At 33.7% G+C, this 17261-nt stretch overlaps 1 protein-coding gene across 5 annotated transcripts in view; it reads left to right on the top strand.

The window, feature by feature from the left end:
• Positions 1–17261, top strand: part of XPO4 (exportin 4) — a 131378-nt gene that overhangs the window by 58344 nt on the left and 55773 nt on the right. For all 5 annotated transcript variants that reach the window (XR_005211088.1, XM_037800003.1, XM_037800004.1 and 2 more), the window contains 2 exons: positions 4999–5115; positions 5845–5998. Coding sequence is in view for 4 of the 5 variants with exons in the window: in XM_037800003.1 (XP_037655931.1) it covers positions 4999–5115; positions 5845–5998 (271 nt within the window). In the remaining variant the exon portion in view is untranslated. The remainder of the gene's footprint in view (positions 1–4998; positions 5116–5844; positions 5999–17261) is intronic.

Consider the following 17261-nt stretch of genomic DNA (forward strand, 5'->3'; position numbering starts at 1 on the left):
TATGTATGGCAGCCTTTCATAACGTTTATTCTTGGTAATAAAGCTCTTGGGGTAAGAGCCAGGCTATTATAAGACACAATTCTCTCTCTGAACAAGGGGATTTTATTTTGTCAGCTGGAGTTAGTGTTTGAGTATCTTGTGCTTATGACAGTAAGCTGATGAGTAAGGCAAGCTATATCTGAAGGGTGTTTTTTCACTAGCATGAAATTAATAGCTTTCACTAGACATGAGAATGCTGCTGTTAAACTTTCAACGTGAAGATGAGTTAATTTGTTAGCCGGTGAATTAACTTGTGAATTTTCATTACTTCAATGAAAGAAGACATACTAGACTCTTTCATAGCCCCAAAACCTCATTGCATTGTCTTCCAGTTGTTTTGCCTATTTAAAATTTCTTTTCAAATGTATAAACAGCTAAAAAATAGGGAAAACACTATATATTTCTTTTCCACTTCCTTCGTGTTAACACAGGGTGAGCATAGAAGTAAACATTGATTCGTTAATCCAAGAAACATTTACTGAGCATCTGCTGTATTGCTTTAGTGATGCCTTCATTATGGCTCTGTTTTTAAGATAGTTTTAATTTAGTGGCAAATAAGATAACAAGCAAGAACTAGGACCAAAAAGAAAAACAAGTCTCTTGGCTGGAATAGTTGGTTCTGCTTATTTTTTATTTTACTGATAAAAAATGCTGCTTTACCTTATCTTATCACAACCTGCTGTATTTACATAATACATTATTTAATTTGGGCCTTAGCACAATCATGTGTATTAGGCAGGCCGCAGAGGAGTAAGCCCTTTTCACAGATAAGAAAAAGGAGGGCAAAATAAAGTGATTTGCCCACAGTTACTTGAAGTGGAAAGCATAGACCTAGATTTTTGTGACTCCTTGATCTAAGCAGTAAAATTCAGGTACTTGACCCCTAAATGAGGCCTGCAGAGTGTTTTTATTTTATTTAATTTAGATATAGCTGTAATGAATGTTGCTATTTGGTTTCTAATTTGCAAATGAAAATGATCAATTTAGTATGACCTGTTAATTTAACTACCTGTGATAGTTAAATTGTCAACCGTGAAGGATGACTCCAATGAAGGATGAGTAGAAAAACCATGAAGCAGGCATAAATCAAAAAGCATTGGGATCTGGCGCCCCTTTGTCAAAGGGTATATAAAGACTTCTATGTTTTAGTAGCTTCCAGGTAGTCACTTTATTAGAATATCATATAATATTTGCCTCAGAAATAATCCTTTTAGAAAAATTTACATGAAGTTTCATTTAAAATGTTTACTTGCTGAATTTGGAAAAACAGATATTAACTTAATTCTTTCTTGGATACGTGAAGCATTGCTGTGTTAACCTCTGAAGGTTTGTAGTAATGGCATTTTGTACTGATCAGGTCTCTTAACTTTGGTATGACAGTCATATGGTATATTGCTTGCTTATCAATCATTTCGTTTGTCAACTTTGATCTGATTTCATTGAAATTCACCACTCTTAAATTATGTACTGCAGCACATTTCTAACACTCTTAAGTATCAGAGCCACTGTCTCTAATACAGATATAATATCTAGCTTTGACTGTGACAGACAGCAGAGAGGGAGCATTTTAAGGTACTATTCATTGGAAGGGCAGTTAGGAGATGTATACTTTGAAGGACCACTGAGAACTCAAAGTGTGAAGCAAGCAGACAGGAAACTCTAACAAGGGTGAAAGACAGAAGCCTGTGGTCTCTTTTAGACAGATTTGATGCCACCCCCCACCCCCCAACCCCCCTTCTCTTTCTCTGTCCTGGGAAGGAGCTGTCCTCTTTCCTCCAGAGGATTTCACTTTTGGCTTGCTTCCTAAGCTTTCTCCACTACAATATGATGTATCTACTCTGAGAGTACTTCATTTTAAGGGGATTTAATTGGTAATTAAATACTGTAAATAAGTAAATATATTTGGAAATTCCTTACTTTGTGATATATTTAATTATTCTATGAATAGGGAGGAATACTTTGTTGATATGTACAGGAGTGTCTTAATTGCTGTCTCAATATATAATCAGTCTTGTTAATTAATACCATTCTCCAGGAATTTCTATTAATTTGGAACCTTTGAGCCATACGAGTGTGGTATAGTTAATGTTCATGTTGCTTATTTCATATCCTGATAGGGTTTCAGAATCAAGGAGAGGTGAAACTGTTTGCTGTCTTATAATGACAAAAATATCTTACTTATTGAATTTTAATTCTTGGAAAGCTGGTCATTTTAGGTAGGGTTAATGCCAGAATATCTGCTTTCAGGTAATACCTGTAATCATATTGCATAATTTATTTTTATGTATTTCTTAAGTCTATAAGTGATAAATTGGAAAAGAACACATTTGTTTTTAAAGATTTTTCTTTTCATTTCCCAAGTATAAAGTGGAAAAAATAGAATATAAAACAATATATATGGTTTGATAGCAATGATATATTAATAATTTATACCTTTGCATTAAAAAATTTGGAAACTATCAACAGATGTCACAATATTAATCCCTGGATGATGGGATTGTAGGCAGTTTTATTTTCTTTGTGCTTTTCTATGTTTTCTAAGGCAAAGATGTATTATTTTTGTAAGAAATAAAAGTTATTTAAAAACAAGAGATTCTTATATTAAGGGAGCTAAGTCTGTAATAGCATGCATTTTAATGTTCTTAATTCTCTTCTATTTAGAATGTACTTTCTTTTATGGGTGAATTTGTACTTCATTAAGTTCACAGTTTGCTGTTTTGATGGGCTATCTTTATTGCTCCAACTTAAAAACAACTCTTTCCATAAATTCTGTTATACCAAGGGCTCCTTGTTTATCTGATGAATTTTGTAATTAAAGGAGACTTTTACTTTTAAAAATCCTTCATTTTATTTCTCACCAATGATTTCTTTTCCTGAGCAGTAGTAACCTCAGAAAGGCTCTCACCTTTCATTGCCCAGTCCTTTTCCTTCAATCATTTCTTTATACATGTACACGCATGTATGTAATTTTAGGAAATGTTTATTTCAAATAAATTAAAGCTTTGTTGTGAGTACATGTTTTAATCATTAATTAGAGTGGTGTTACTGAAATTTTGAATATATTCATAATGAAAAATATACCATCTTGTGGAGCATGTAGTTTGGCACTAAAAACCAGCTTATGGCAAGTTGTAAATTACTTGTAGAAAATTAGTATAGCTAATTTATTTGTAAGAATGATAGCAAACTCAAAGACTTATAACAATTATGGAATCATAAAAATCGTTTTAAGTATCATAGGATTTTGAAACTGGACAGGAGCTTGGAAATTATCTTGTTCAGGCTTTGTGAGTTAATTTGTTTTCCTTTGTATTTCCATTAATTTGGATTTAATAACTACCCTCTCCACCAAAGCATAGCTTATGTTTTAAGATTTTCATAGTTGATCACTATGTAATTTAAAATATACCTATGAAGTTTTGATTGCTGAAACTTTTGTATTAATCACTGTTTTAGAAGACAGCAATTTTTAAACTACCATTTTGTTAATGAGAAAAATGAAGGGATTGTTTTCGTTGAGTTTTTAAGATCCCTTTAAACTGTAAAGTGGAGTGAGTACATGATAAACTGTTTTCTATATAAAAGGCTTTGGTGTCTGGTTTTTCAGACCAGGTTTCTCATTCTCTGTGTGCCTGGGACTATGCAAAAAGGCACAGCCAACCCAGAACACTTTTCTTGAAGATTTAGGGAGGAGGAAACATTTTTACATTAAAACAAATATATATTTTGAGGTAAAATTGCAAAAATGTTTTTTTTCCTTATGCTAAACAAGTTACATTCAGAGTATTTTTTATCACTGTATAGTTTGAGGCTATCCACCCCAGATTTCCTGGGGAATTTGTATTTACGTTCCTTCCTTGTTTGGGTTTCCTGGTGTGGTAACGTCTGAGAAACTGCTTTAATGTATACGGTAGTATACTGTCATGCTTATTTAATTATGATTAAGAGACAAGTAGGAATTTAATATTTTTTTTGCAGTTTTTAAAGGAAAATTTCAAACATACAAAAATGGTACAATATTCACCCTTGTAACCATCACTCAGCTTCAACAACTATCAACTGATGCCAATCCTTAGGAATTTAATTTTATGTATATTTGCTAAGATTTGCCAAGACAAGCATCTGTAAGGTCAAGGTACTGACATCAGAAGCATTTCCGAACAAAGATGCTGCAGTTGGTGGGTGGATATGACTGTGCTCAGCTGTTGTGTAAGCTTGCATAAATAGTTTCATCTTGACTTTAATCTTTCGGTTGTTCAGAGGTAGTGTGCATATTTCTGTTTAACCCCTGGAATTATGCCAAAATAATTTGTTTCCTTCTCTCCATTCTTGGCACCTTGACTCCTAAAGAGTCTATGAATAAAATCAATGAGTTGAAATTTGAAGCCTGTTGGATAGAGCCATTCAAAAAGAAAATCATCATTTTTGATTTAAAAATCTATTGGATACAACCTGCTTATAACTGAGAAATTTGTCTCACTTTTCAGCTGTTTGGGGATATGTTTTACAGACATCAGAACATAGAATCGGATGGACCTGAGTTTGGATGTCAGCTGATCTTAGGCAGTTACTTAGCCTTTTTGGGCCTCAGTTTTTTCAGATGTAAATGAGGATATGGATTTTTATGTGAATTAAATTAAGTAATACAGTCAACACTGATTATTGTAAAATATCCTTTGATCTCCACAATTAAGTAGGAGTGCATCCTGAGTTCAAGTCTTAAATGAATTTGTTTTACTATGAGGTTGAGGAATTACTGTTAACACTTACCAGTCAATTTTAAAAGGAGAGCTAATGTTTATTTTTTCATATCGAATTTTCTGACAGGTATTTAAAAGATCTAAAGATATAATGGAAGATTTATAGATAGAATGAAAGTGGTGTTTGTGCAAATATATCGTATTGAAACAAGCATGTAAAAATGATGCCTCACAATTATATCTTATCAAATAATTTCAGCAAACTCTGGCCTGTTCTATTCTAACTGCATTATTGAGTGAATTCTCAAGTTCAAGTAAAACTAGCAACATTGGACTGAGTATGGAATTCCATGGTAACTGCAAAAGAATTTTTCAGGTACTTGCATTTTTGTTTCTGTGTTTTAATTATGGAATTATTCACTTTTTACTCAGTCTGCTTCCAATGGGGCAGAAGCTTTTATTTTATCTAGTTGAATGAGCATCTGTACTTGAGGATCCATGTTGTGATTTCATAGGATATAAAGTGATAGGTTTGGGGAACATTCTTGACACATTTTAGATTACTTGTTTGATTCTAGTCTTTAAACAAAACAAAAAGGAAATACTACTGTAAAGACCCTTAGTTTATTTCTTATTGATTTTAAATATAATTCTTTTAATTGGTGGGACTCTGCTGGCCTTAAAAATAGGACTGGCAGAATGCCAGAGAGAGCCATTTATTTAAAATGTTATTTTGCAGATGGTGTGGGCTCTTTGTTTCCCATGTATTGTTTGGCTCGGGAGTAAAGTTATGTGAAGGCATTGGTTTAAATCCTGGGGCTCTGAAATACAGCAACTGACTCCTCCAGCTTTGTAGTAGTTGTCAAGAGATGTTCTTTGTGGGAGCAGCATTTAAATTACGAATCAGATCATAAATTACGATGTTCAGATCGGCATCGCTTGAAAGTATACTAAGATGCACAGTTGAAAATGGAAAACAGTCTTGAGGAAATAGTTTTTTCTGCTGGAAATTTTAAGGTTTTTATTTGTTTTGTTTTATGGTCCTAAAAGGAAATATGTTGAAGAAGTTTTTCATTCTAAAATATTTGTGCTTTATTTATTCTAGGAAGAAGACCTTCGTCAAATCTTCATGCTAACTGTCGAAGTTTTGCAGGAGTTCAGCAGGCGGGAAAACCTAAACGCTCAGATGTCTTCAGTATTTCAACGTTACCTTGCACTAGCTAATCAAGTCTTGAGCTGGAATTTCCTTCCTCCCAATTATATCCTTTTAACAATTGAATAGTGTATTTGTGGCAGTTTTCACAGATAACTTAATTACTGCTCAATGTAATATATCTCTGCAGTTTTTGTAAAACATATCATTAAAAGAAAATGAGTGACTTATTACTAGTGGAATTTAATTTCTTTTATTTTATAATACCACAATACGGTGGACTACGTAGACAGTTTAAAATTTCATGTACTACTTTGTAGAAGAGGATTAAATAGAAGGATAATAGGCTATTGTTAGCTAAGGAACAACATTATTCCTTGGGAAGGAAAAGGAAAGAGGCACGAAAGGCATTTTTATCAAGAAACTGAATGATTTCCCGCCTCTTAGGTTGGCTTTGATTGACTTTCCTTAAGGCTAGTTTGGCATCTCTAATGAATAATTTGATCTTTATAGATGGGAATATTGTTCAAGTGTAGATAATGAGATAGTAATATGTTTATTCTTTCGAGACCTTTTCCAATATAAAAAGATGAAAATTTTATTTTTTGGAAATTACTTGTTAGTAGTACAAAAGTTTAAATGGTTTATTATGTAGAGAAATACATCTGCTTTTTATCAGTTACAGCAGCAGAGAAATTTCTTTTTTAGAAGTTTCTATTTCAGAAATGGTTTGATACTTGAAACAATCTTGATAGATTGAAAGCAATAACATAGTGGCTACCCATTTGTAGCATAGTGGAGTTGTTCAGACCTAGGTTAAAGTCTCAGCTGACCTTAGGCAAATTACTTCAGTTCTAGCTTTTCCAGGAGTAAAATAGGGATATGGATTGTTGTATGAGTTAAATGAACATTTAAAACACTCAGGACTTGCTACTATTTATTGAACTCTTGATAACTGCCTTGGATAAGGAACACACATATAGCTGTCTGTGTTATGCTCTTCTTTCTTGGTCTAATACTCTCCTTCATGGTGTAGGAAATTTAATTTGACCTGTTCCAGATGTCTTTAATCATTTCTTTGGGGAGTGGTGGGGGTGAGTAAAAGGAAGATGATAAGCAAACAGGAAGTAGATATTCAGCCATATCAGTGAGTTAGGATGATAGTCATCTTTATTTAACAACTCTAAGAGCTACTACATTCACATACATAAATTAGCTATGACTTGTGGCTGCTAAAACTGATTCAAGGGGTGAGGTGTGGTGAGGTGTAATACTCTTTCTTTTATTTTCAAGCTAATATGTTCACATGGTAGAAAATTAAGAATAGAGGCTGTAAAAAGGAAAGTGGGTCTCTAACTCTTCACACCCTAAGTAGCCCAATTTTCTTTCCCACAGGCAGTCACAGTGAGCTATTGCTTTGTGGGGAGAAGCGTACACTTTCTTGTATCTCTAGTCTCTAATCATTTTCAATCCTTTAAATCTCGGTTGTTAAGAGGCACATATTTTCTTAGGTTTGCTGTTTTTAAATTTCCCCTTTAAGTGTTGCAGTATTATTTTTGTTCCAGTTTTTATTAGTAAGAAAAGGATGTTGAGAAACTTTGAGACAGATTTAAAAAGTGTCAGGCCATATGGAGCTATCAAAACATTAATTATGTATGTAGGGAAAAATCAGCAAAAGTTACACTGCATATATTGTAGCCAATTTTAAAGTGTCTGTGTAGGGGGAAATGTAGTTGGCTGAAGAGTGAATATTTCTTAGAGGGAAACAGTTTTCTGAGAGTTTGGAAACAGTTTGTTTAAAGATACACAACCCACATTGAATATTTTATAAAGTATTTAGATAAAGATTTGGAAAACCTGTCATCTTAAAATGATAAGAACCACAACAGTATTGCCAAAAGAGATGAATCCTTATTTAAAGAAAATCCTTTTTTGATCTTGCTTTCAGACTTGAGGGTCCCCCACACTGTGGCTGACTCATGAGGTCTCATGTGACCTTACACGTTACACGTTTGTAGAGTAGCCATTTGTTGGCTGAGTTAAGTATTCCTCCCTTTAAGTGGATTAGCTTTAAGTATAGGGGAAAGAACGTTATAGTGGGATTAAACGAGGCTACATATCAGTGCTACTTAGGGAAATCAGTTTCAAGGAACCCATTTCTGCTGCTATTTCTAATTTTGGTAATTACCTGACAGCTACCATTCAATCAGTAGAAAAATAATTGAATAATTCTACCTTGAAGAGCATCTAATGATCAAATTTAACTTCGTTAAAATGTATTGTTGATGGCCATTTTGTTTAATGGTTTATTTTTTAGGATGGATGAAAAGCAAGTAGACCTTGTAAAATGTGTTCGTGTATTTTGTATAAAAGATGTTTGCTCACTTAGAATATTAAGTTAAATGAGGCTGTGTTAAGTAATCATCAATCCCATTTCATGTATTTTTATAATCTGTTTTCTTTTTTTAAGTTATCTTACAAAATGTACAGAAATTTACAAGAGTAGTTCAGAGAACACCCATATGCCCTTTACCAATTGTTAACATTTTGTCCTGTTTATTATTCTCTCCCATCCATCTATCTACCTACTTATCTGTCTATCTGCATGAGTGTTTGTATGTGTATGTATATATGTATTTATTTAAATACATTTTTCCCCTGAACCATTTGAGAATAGTTGCTGACATCATACCCATTAACCCTTGAATACTTTATTGTATATTTTCCCAAGATCAAGAATTTTGATAATGCATTATCAGAATAATATCTTACAACACCAGAGTACGATTATCAAAATTACAAAATTTAACATTGGCACAATATTATTATCTAATCAACAGTCCATATGCAAATTTTGTTAGTTTTCTCAGTAGTGTCCTTTTAGCTATATTTCCAATGCATTTAGCTGCCGTAGCTCCTAAGTTTTCTTTAATCTGGAACAGCTCCTCAGCCTTTCTTTGTCTTTCACGAATTTGATATATTTAAGAGTATAGGACTGCTATTAAAAAAAAAATCCCTCAATTTGGGTCTGTCTGATGTTTCCTCAGGATTAGACTCAGGTTATACATTTTTTGTAGGAATACTGTAAGAATGATATCGTGTCCTTCTTAGTTCCTTATCTCAGGAGGCGCACAATATCGGTTTGACCCATGCGGGGGAATGTTCACTTTGATCACTTGGTTAAAGGCGAAATCTGCCAAGTTTTTCCATTATAAAGTTGCTCTGTTTCTTTTTGTAATAATTTGTAAAAATAAGTAATTTGTGATATCATACTTGAAGACTATATAAATATACTCCTCCTCCTGAAAGTTTCACCCAAGGGGTTTAGCATCCTTCTATGTTTATATTCTTTGGCATTCTACTATAAGGAGAGCCTTCCCTTTTTTCTCATGTATTTATCCACATATATCAATAAGGACTTAAGGATTCTTACTCTATTGAATGGATTATAATCCATTGCTGTCTTGATTTATTTTAATGCTCAAATTGTTCCAGATCTGGGTCCTGCTAACTGACTTCTATGACTTTTGACTTGTCCCACTATTCTTAATATTTAATTGAAACAACTTAGGTTTCCATTTTTAGGAATAAATAATGCATTTTAGTTCTATGAACAGTCCGTTCTTATTATATTAAAGTTCTCTTTTAAATGTTAAGAAATAAAAAAAATTGAGTTCTGGAAAAGAAAATCTCTGCATAGAAGCCCTTATCTGTGCCTAGGATCAAAGTAGTTTTTATTGCGGTAATAATAGGGTAGTTTTTATAACAGCTTTATTAAGATATAATTCACATACCATACAATCCACCCATTTGAAGTATAATTCAAAGGAGTATTTTTTTTCCAATATCTCTTTTTTGATTAGGGTCCCCCCTCCCCTGCCATCTCTCTCTCTCTGTTTATATCTGATATTGTACAATTTAAGAAGAAAGTAAATTTGTAAAGTTATTAATCAGTATGTGAAGTAACATATTATTCCTTTCAGGGATATTTCTACTTTATAAGTAGGGTATCTGAAGGAACAAGGAAGCTGGATTTCTGACTTTGGGCCCTTTGTGAGGAAGGGGTATTTGGGGAGCTGTCCCTTCAGATTTGGATCATGGTTGATTGTGCTGAATTAACATATATAACATGAGGTAAGCTGTTTAATTTGGTAGTTCTTTTATCTATTCTGCGTCTTCTTCCTTCCCCTCTTGTCTGTGATATCCAGATGTGTAGATGGTAGGGCCTTTGGACCATAAGAGATGTCAATTAAATTGCTTTTCTGATGTTAAACTACAGGTGGTTGTCAAGGAAAGATAGCAGAGTCAACGGAAGTTGTCTGCTGCTGCCTAAGCAGTGATATTTGATTTTATTTTCTCTTACCAGGCCCACACATTTTTCTCTTATTGCCTTAGGTAGTTTAAATCAGTGCAAGAGCAGGGAGGAATGGATTGGATATTAGAAAAATGTCCCCCAGTACACAAAGTTGCTTCTACTTTTTAACTCTCAATAGCTTAGTTATACACTTCTTTTACTAAATTGATTCCTAAATATTTTATTATTTTTAATGATTTTTAAATGTAATTGTTTTTAAATTGCATTTGCAGATTGTTGATTGCTAGGGTATAGCAAAACAGGTTATTTTTGTGTGTTTTGATGTTGTACCCTGTAACCTTTCCAAATTAGTTACGTAGTTCTAATAGTTTTTAAAGTGGATTTGTAAGGATGATCATGCCATCAGCAAGCCATTATTTTTTCTAAGGTTTATTATATGTAGAATTTTTATGTGCAGAATGTGTTTTATGGAAGAATCCTCCACCTCAGGCCTGGATGATACAACATCTCCAGCTCCTGGGATTTAGTGCATATTAAAACCACCCCCTACTTAAAAGCGGCTAAAATGAGAAATGTTATGTTGTATATTTGTTGCCACAATAAAAATTTTAAAAAAATGAAGAAGAATCACCCCCAACTCAGTGAGTTAACCCCCCAGGCCATTGTGCTCTGTGTGCATTTTCCTGAAAGACCATTAAGATGAAATCCAACCTGCTTCTCATTCTGCTTTAGGTCACTGCTGTTCAAAAAGAGTGTCCTAGTCTTATGATCCGCTGTCATTCCACCATTTCCATAGTGTTCTGACCCTACCCTGACATAGCCTCTATTCTTTCTCCTTTTCCTAGGTGGTTGTGTGGGTCCTTCCCAAGCATACTCCCTTATGTCTTTAACCTCTTCTTGAGATCATTTTTCTACCACTTTGTCTTAACTGATATATGAGTCTCCTCTGAGGATATCGTTATCCTTCTCAGAAATAATTGAACTTTCAGCTGGAAATTCACTCTGTCTTACTAAACCTGATATACATTATTGGCTTCTGTAAGAATCCTTTCTTTCACTTCAATTACACTGGAAGAGGAGGTATCAGTCTGTTTTCTCAGGCTAGGCCCTCCACCTTTGGATCCTATCCCTCTGTTTTCTCAATAATGTAACACTTTTAGTGATCCCTTCTCTTTTGTGTTCTACTGCTCTCTGAAATAGCTCTTTCCCATCAGATTTGAATCAGCTTAAATCTTTTCCATTGAAAAAATAGTCCTTTAGACTAACATTTCCCTTCAGTGACTTTCCTGTCTCTGTCTCCTTTTCTTCACTTTCCCCTCACTTCTTAACTCCTTTAATCTAGCTTCTTCCTCCATTAGTTCCTCAAAGTAGTTTTCCTAAGTTTGCTGGTACCCTTTGTACTACCAAATCCAGTAGATATTTTTCTATTCTCATCTTACTTGGAACTCTCAGAACCCTGTCTTTCCTCTTTTCCCTTGACTTATATATCAATACTTTTATTTGATGGGTAAGGGAAAGGGTCATTCTCCTAACACTTTGGCTATCCTTTCTCCGTAGTTTTGTTTTTTTGTTTTGTTTTGTTAATTAATCCTCCAGTGCCAGAGTACAGAATGACAAAATTCTTCAAGGTTTATCTTAGATTCTTTAGCAGATTCCTAGGCAGTCTTGTCCATGGCCTCCTCTTGAATCATTCCTCTCTTTTGAATTCCAGACCAACATATACAGCTGCCTACACATCTTGAATTTAAAACATATTCAAAGTGAAACTCAAAACTCTTCCTTCCAAATTGGTTCCCTGTCTTTGTTTTCATCACTCAGAAACCTAGGTGTAATCTCCTTCAACCTCCATGTCTGTTCCTTCATCAAGTCTTGATAATTATATCTTCTAAATATCTTTTATATATCCAATTCTCCAGTACCACCATCTTCCTCCAAATTTCCATTGTCACCTGGATGTTAGCCAATTAAGTTGTCTGTATGTTTCCATTTTGCTCCCTTCCGGTCCATTTTCCATATGGTAGCCAGTCATTTTTTGGAGTAGAAATCTCTTGATGATGCTTTCTTGTTTAAAAATTCACTGGATTATTATTATCTTTAGGCTAAAAACAAAAATATTTAACATGGTTAGGCTATAAGCTCCTCGAAGGACTGATCTCTGCTTCCTGCTTAAAAATCTGCATTTCACACTCCTTCTCTTACAGATGAATTTGCTGGTCAGGTTTCCTTCTGCCCAGGGTCTTAAGAGGCTCATGTTATTCTCTGCCTGGATACCTTCTCCCCTTCTTTGAAGCTAATTGTGCTTCAGCTCTGTATCCCATACCAGGTCAGATTTCTTTCGCTTTGTTCTCTCGTACGCACAGTATGTATGATTTCCTCTCAGTAGGCTCGTTTCCCAGTTGTAATTACTTGTTCATTAGCGTAGTTGAGTAAATGAGTTTTTCACCCATTCGTTTGGAAGTTCCACAAAAGCATGAGCCATGCTTTTGCTCACTGTGTTGCTGACACCTAGCACAGTGTCTAGCATGTAATCATAGGTTCTTAGCAAATATTTATTCTTTCATTTTTGAAGGAAGATGATTCAGAAGTATTTTCTTATCTCAATTCTTGGATGTTTGTGCTGCTAGTATTGTTCAGCTCTTAATTCCCTGACGTCCATATGCTTAAGAGTTTTGGCAATGCTAATCATAAATGGCAATATCATTTTATAATAAGAATGTTTGGCAGGTATGTGTGGTATGTTGGATTCAGTAACATTTCTTTTTTTAGTTTGGTTACACTGCCTTTTATTGGTATTCTATTTTTGTGGATCTGAATTGGTTTGGGTCACTTTTTTTAAACTTAATCTCTTGGGGAAAGCTAAGTGTATCAAAAAATAGTAATGAGATGCAAGAAGCTTTCACCTAAAATATGATTTCCAGTTTAGTCAACTTGACTGTTTCCAGGCCAGGCTTGGGAAAACACTCAGGTGAGGCTAGTTCTCATCTTCTTCGAAGGATTTATGATTACTTGGATTAAGTGCTGTAGGTGAGCGTAGGCTCATTGGTAATGTGCTGTGTCAGAAAGAGAAATAGCAGGTTTTGTTGTTAGAAGAATTAATAGTGAGAGGGATTAAATATTTAAGAAGAAAAACTGGGCCTCCCATTGCTCCTGAAACTTGTTTTACTGATTAAGTGGGATAAAAAGAATATGGGAAGATAGAGAAATTTATTACTTTAAAAGTTTCCACTGTTGCTTACAGGATATTCTTTTATTATCAAGTGCTTACAAGAATAGGCAGTGGAAATTTTCACACTATTAATATTTGCTCAAGGATAATTTTTAGCTGTAGTATGACTCATTTAATTAAAAAAAATTTTTTTCCTACTGTTACTTGCTGCCGCAAAATTATACCTTTACTCAAGGTGTTGGTGATTTAAAAGAGCTTATTTACATATGTAAGAGCCTGTACATTTCACAAGATTAGTTTTTTCCCTCATATTAAGGTGTATGTACTTGGTGATACTTAAGTTTGTTATTCGAGAAGTTAGGACAGAAGGCTTAGTAGGATTTATTGAGTGACAGTCGGTCACAGGGTGCGATAAAACTGTCCTGGCTCTTAGCCTAGTGTGTCTCTGGTTATGTACTAATAGAATAGGGCAGGTGGCACAGTTATATGCCTTTGGTTTCTCAGAAGTGAGGTGCTTTAGAGTTGTAGAGCTAGAAAGGATCGTTGTGGGAGAGTGGGCTAGGGAATAGGATGTTAGTTTTTTACTGTTTTGTATTACAATTGGATTTCTGTCTAGCTGCAGCTGGTTTTCCAGGGGATTAAATTAGTGTTGTGTTTACAAGACTTAGTTGCGTTTTATCACTTCAGAATTTGAACAATGGAACCCTTGCAAAGAGGGAGTAGGCTTGTGTTTGGTACAGTGACAGAAAAATTGTTGTACTCTAACTCCTGATTCTTTAGTTTGGTGAAAACATGGGGAGGTAAAGTGAGATTAGATGTGGATGACAAGTTTTTAAAAGATAAAGGATTATTAAAAGATTGAAAACAACTATATATGACTATCTTATTGGTTGAATTTTTTTTGTTGTCACACATGAATTATTCTGATACGAAATATAAATTATGTGTGCAGTATTTTTTTAGAAAAATTTATAAAGCCACAGCCCAAGGAAATTCTTAGATTACACATTGATAGCTATTTAATTTGCGTCATCTGTCGTGATTTGTATGTCTCAAAATCTGACTACTATATAGTACATACAATAAAAGATTGTTTAGTAAATAATCATTTCATTGTCAGAACTTCTGCTTTTTTATTGTTGTCATATTCGGGTAATAATGGTAAAGGAATATAATGTCCAGATTTATAAAATGTTAAAGTAGTGACAGTAAACCAGTACTTTTTGGAGCTTTTTAAAGTGCAGATGTGTTTTAGATCTGTATGTATCTGCTCACATTGAGGTATGCTTTTTACTAGTTTTTTAAATTGAAAAAGTAATACATGTGCAGGCATAATAACAGTATTTCATGGGCTGCTAAAATCTCTGCAATGGATAGTAAGCCTCCCTCCCGCCTAAGGCCCCCACAAGTCTCCTATTCAGAGAAAACTTTAATAGCTTCACAATGCAGTCTGGTAACTAAAACATACATATTTCTTGTCTGAATCGCACTGTTCTTGAAAATCTGTTCCATTCTTTATTATGCTATTCATTGTATGTTTAACTTTTTATTAAAATGCTTTTGAGTATGATTACATGTTCCTTAGTAGAGAGAGATACTAATTATGGTTGTTATGGTTGTATCTTGTAATAACAACTAGAATATGTGTTTAGTTTTATTAGGAAAAAGTGGTAGTGTTAGTGGTAGTGCTAGGCTGACTAATAGAAGATTGGTAAATCTTCAGCATTGTAGATTAATTCTTCAAAGAAAAATGTAATTTCTTTGCATGATGCAGTACAAGTAAGTTTTCTTAATAAAAGGGAAATATTATGCCAAAGATAAAAATCCTTTCCAAATTTGGAATTGGAAAGCAGAGCTCACATGTGACTTTAAATAATTATGGGGAAAATTATTTTCTGATAGGTGTCAGATATTAAACTTACAGATTTTATTGTGCTGTTAGCAACATATATGGAATTCACATCTTAAACATACACAGAGCATAAGCTTTTTAAGGAGATTTGGCTGTACAGATTAGGCAGTAGAGATAGTGTGCTTACAAATAGACCAAGATTAGAAGAGGCTAAAACTAGGACTTTTAAGAAATAAAAGATTGGGGATTATTTTGAACCTGATATTTAGATGAGCAATTGCAATTAATTCCATTTCATATTTGGAAAAGGCCTTCTCTTAAACTTATATCTCTCCATTTTCTCTTAATATGAGTACTTGATATCCACAAGTATTTATGAATTAGACATTTTTTTTTAATCTAAAGAGGAATTAACACAAATATTTTGGTTTAAGTTTAGTTTCCTTTTGTAATATTTATTAGTCTTTGAAGTTTCACCTTTTGCTTCCTAAAGAATATTGATGAGCCCCTTGCTATATTATAATTGGCAAGGTTGTTTATAATGCGAGAGAGTCTTTTCATTCACTTGGAGTGAGATTTTCCATATTTATATTAATAGCAAAATTCGTAAATATTTCTTCCCTTGCTTCTGGTCTTCCTCCTTTGTGCTTGAATGGATATAGAGTCCGTGAGGATTTTTGCTTTCTCCTGCAGTTACCAGCTGCCTTTCTTACCCTGAGGGAGCAACGTGCATCTGCTAGCTTCTAGTGGGCTGCATAGAAAGAAAAACAGTAATCTGCTTTGAGACCGACCACATACAGTTATGTAGACCAACCATTTGTAATGTGAATCCATTTATGTGTCTCAAATCCCACCTGATTTAAAAATAAAATCATGATACCTTTTGTAAGTATATAATGTATTAATAAATTCTGTTATTTTCCTAGTTGAACATGTTTGGTAATTATATACATATATTTCGCATTTAGATTTAGATATTCAAAAAAATAAGTTTTAGTACCATTGTGGTGTCATATTGCAAACTCCTAAAAAAAAGGAAACAGATTGTCAGGTTTTTTTGCATATTTATTCAGCATAGTACTTATTAGTTATTTAATAAATACTTTTCATTACTGAACAGCTTATGAAACAAAAGATTTCTAATTAATTAAATGGCACATTGAAAATTAAGGGAAATAAAACTGGAAAAGAATAAATGGAATATTTTTGATGAAATACAAAGAATTTATTGCTTTACTCATCTGATTGATCTCATGTACTCAAGTCTCTTTCTTGTCCCCCTTACAATTATGGGAAATTTAAAGATACACAGAATGGGGAGAACACCCAGTTTCAGCTCATTTCATCTATGCTCTCCCATCCTCGGCTATTTTGAAGGAAATCCAAGGTGTTCTGATAATTTCATCCATTTTTGTTTCTCTTAAAAGATAATTAAGCCTCAATTTTTAGATAATGTATGTAATAAGATCTAGTTATTCAGTCAGTATATTCTGGGCAAACAGCTTAACATTAAATGTAGACCACACTAGATGCTAGTTAAGGAAATGAAACCACTTTAGAAAATATGGACACTTCATAGCTCTTAGTATTCCTGGTTGATTTTTTTTTCTCCTCTTCTTTTTAAAATTCAGGCTTATTTTGAGTTCTAACTGCTTCTTGCTTTTTGCTTTCAACTCTTTCCCTGCACCTCCACAAGGGAGCAGGTAAAGGACAAGAGAAGTGAAACTTAAATGAACCTGATTTGAGTTTCATGTTTGTTCATCAATCAACTGGAATTGTTTAACATTTTGGGGGGTGCCTTTTTAGAAAGAAGCCATGATTTCTCTTCTTGAAACTATTTGCAGTGTCTCCCCTAACTCTTTAGAGATGAAATAATATTAGATGTTAAAAAAGCAGTAGTTTTTAAAAAATGGTTTCCAAGGCAACATCACAGTCTTTAGTTTTCTCTGTTAACGATTTTGGCTTTAGTGAAAATACACATTTGAATTTGTATTTTGCTTTTGCAAGCTATAGTTTTGGATAACTATTAAGATTTT

This window comes from Choloepus didactylus, chromosome 12, assembly GCF_015220235.1.
Source record: "Choloepus didactylus isolate mChoDid1 chromosome 12, mChoDid1.pri, whole genome shotgun sequence".
NCBI lineage: Eukaryota > Metazoa > Chordata > Mammalia > Pilosa > Megalonychidae > Choloepus > Choloepus didactylus.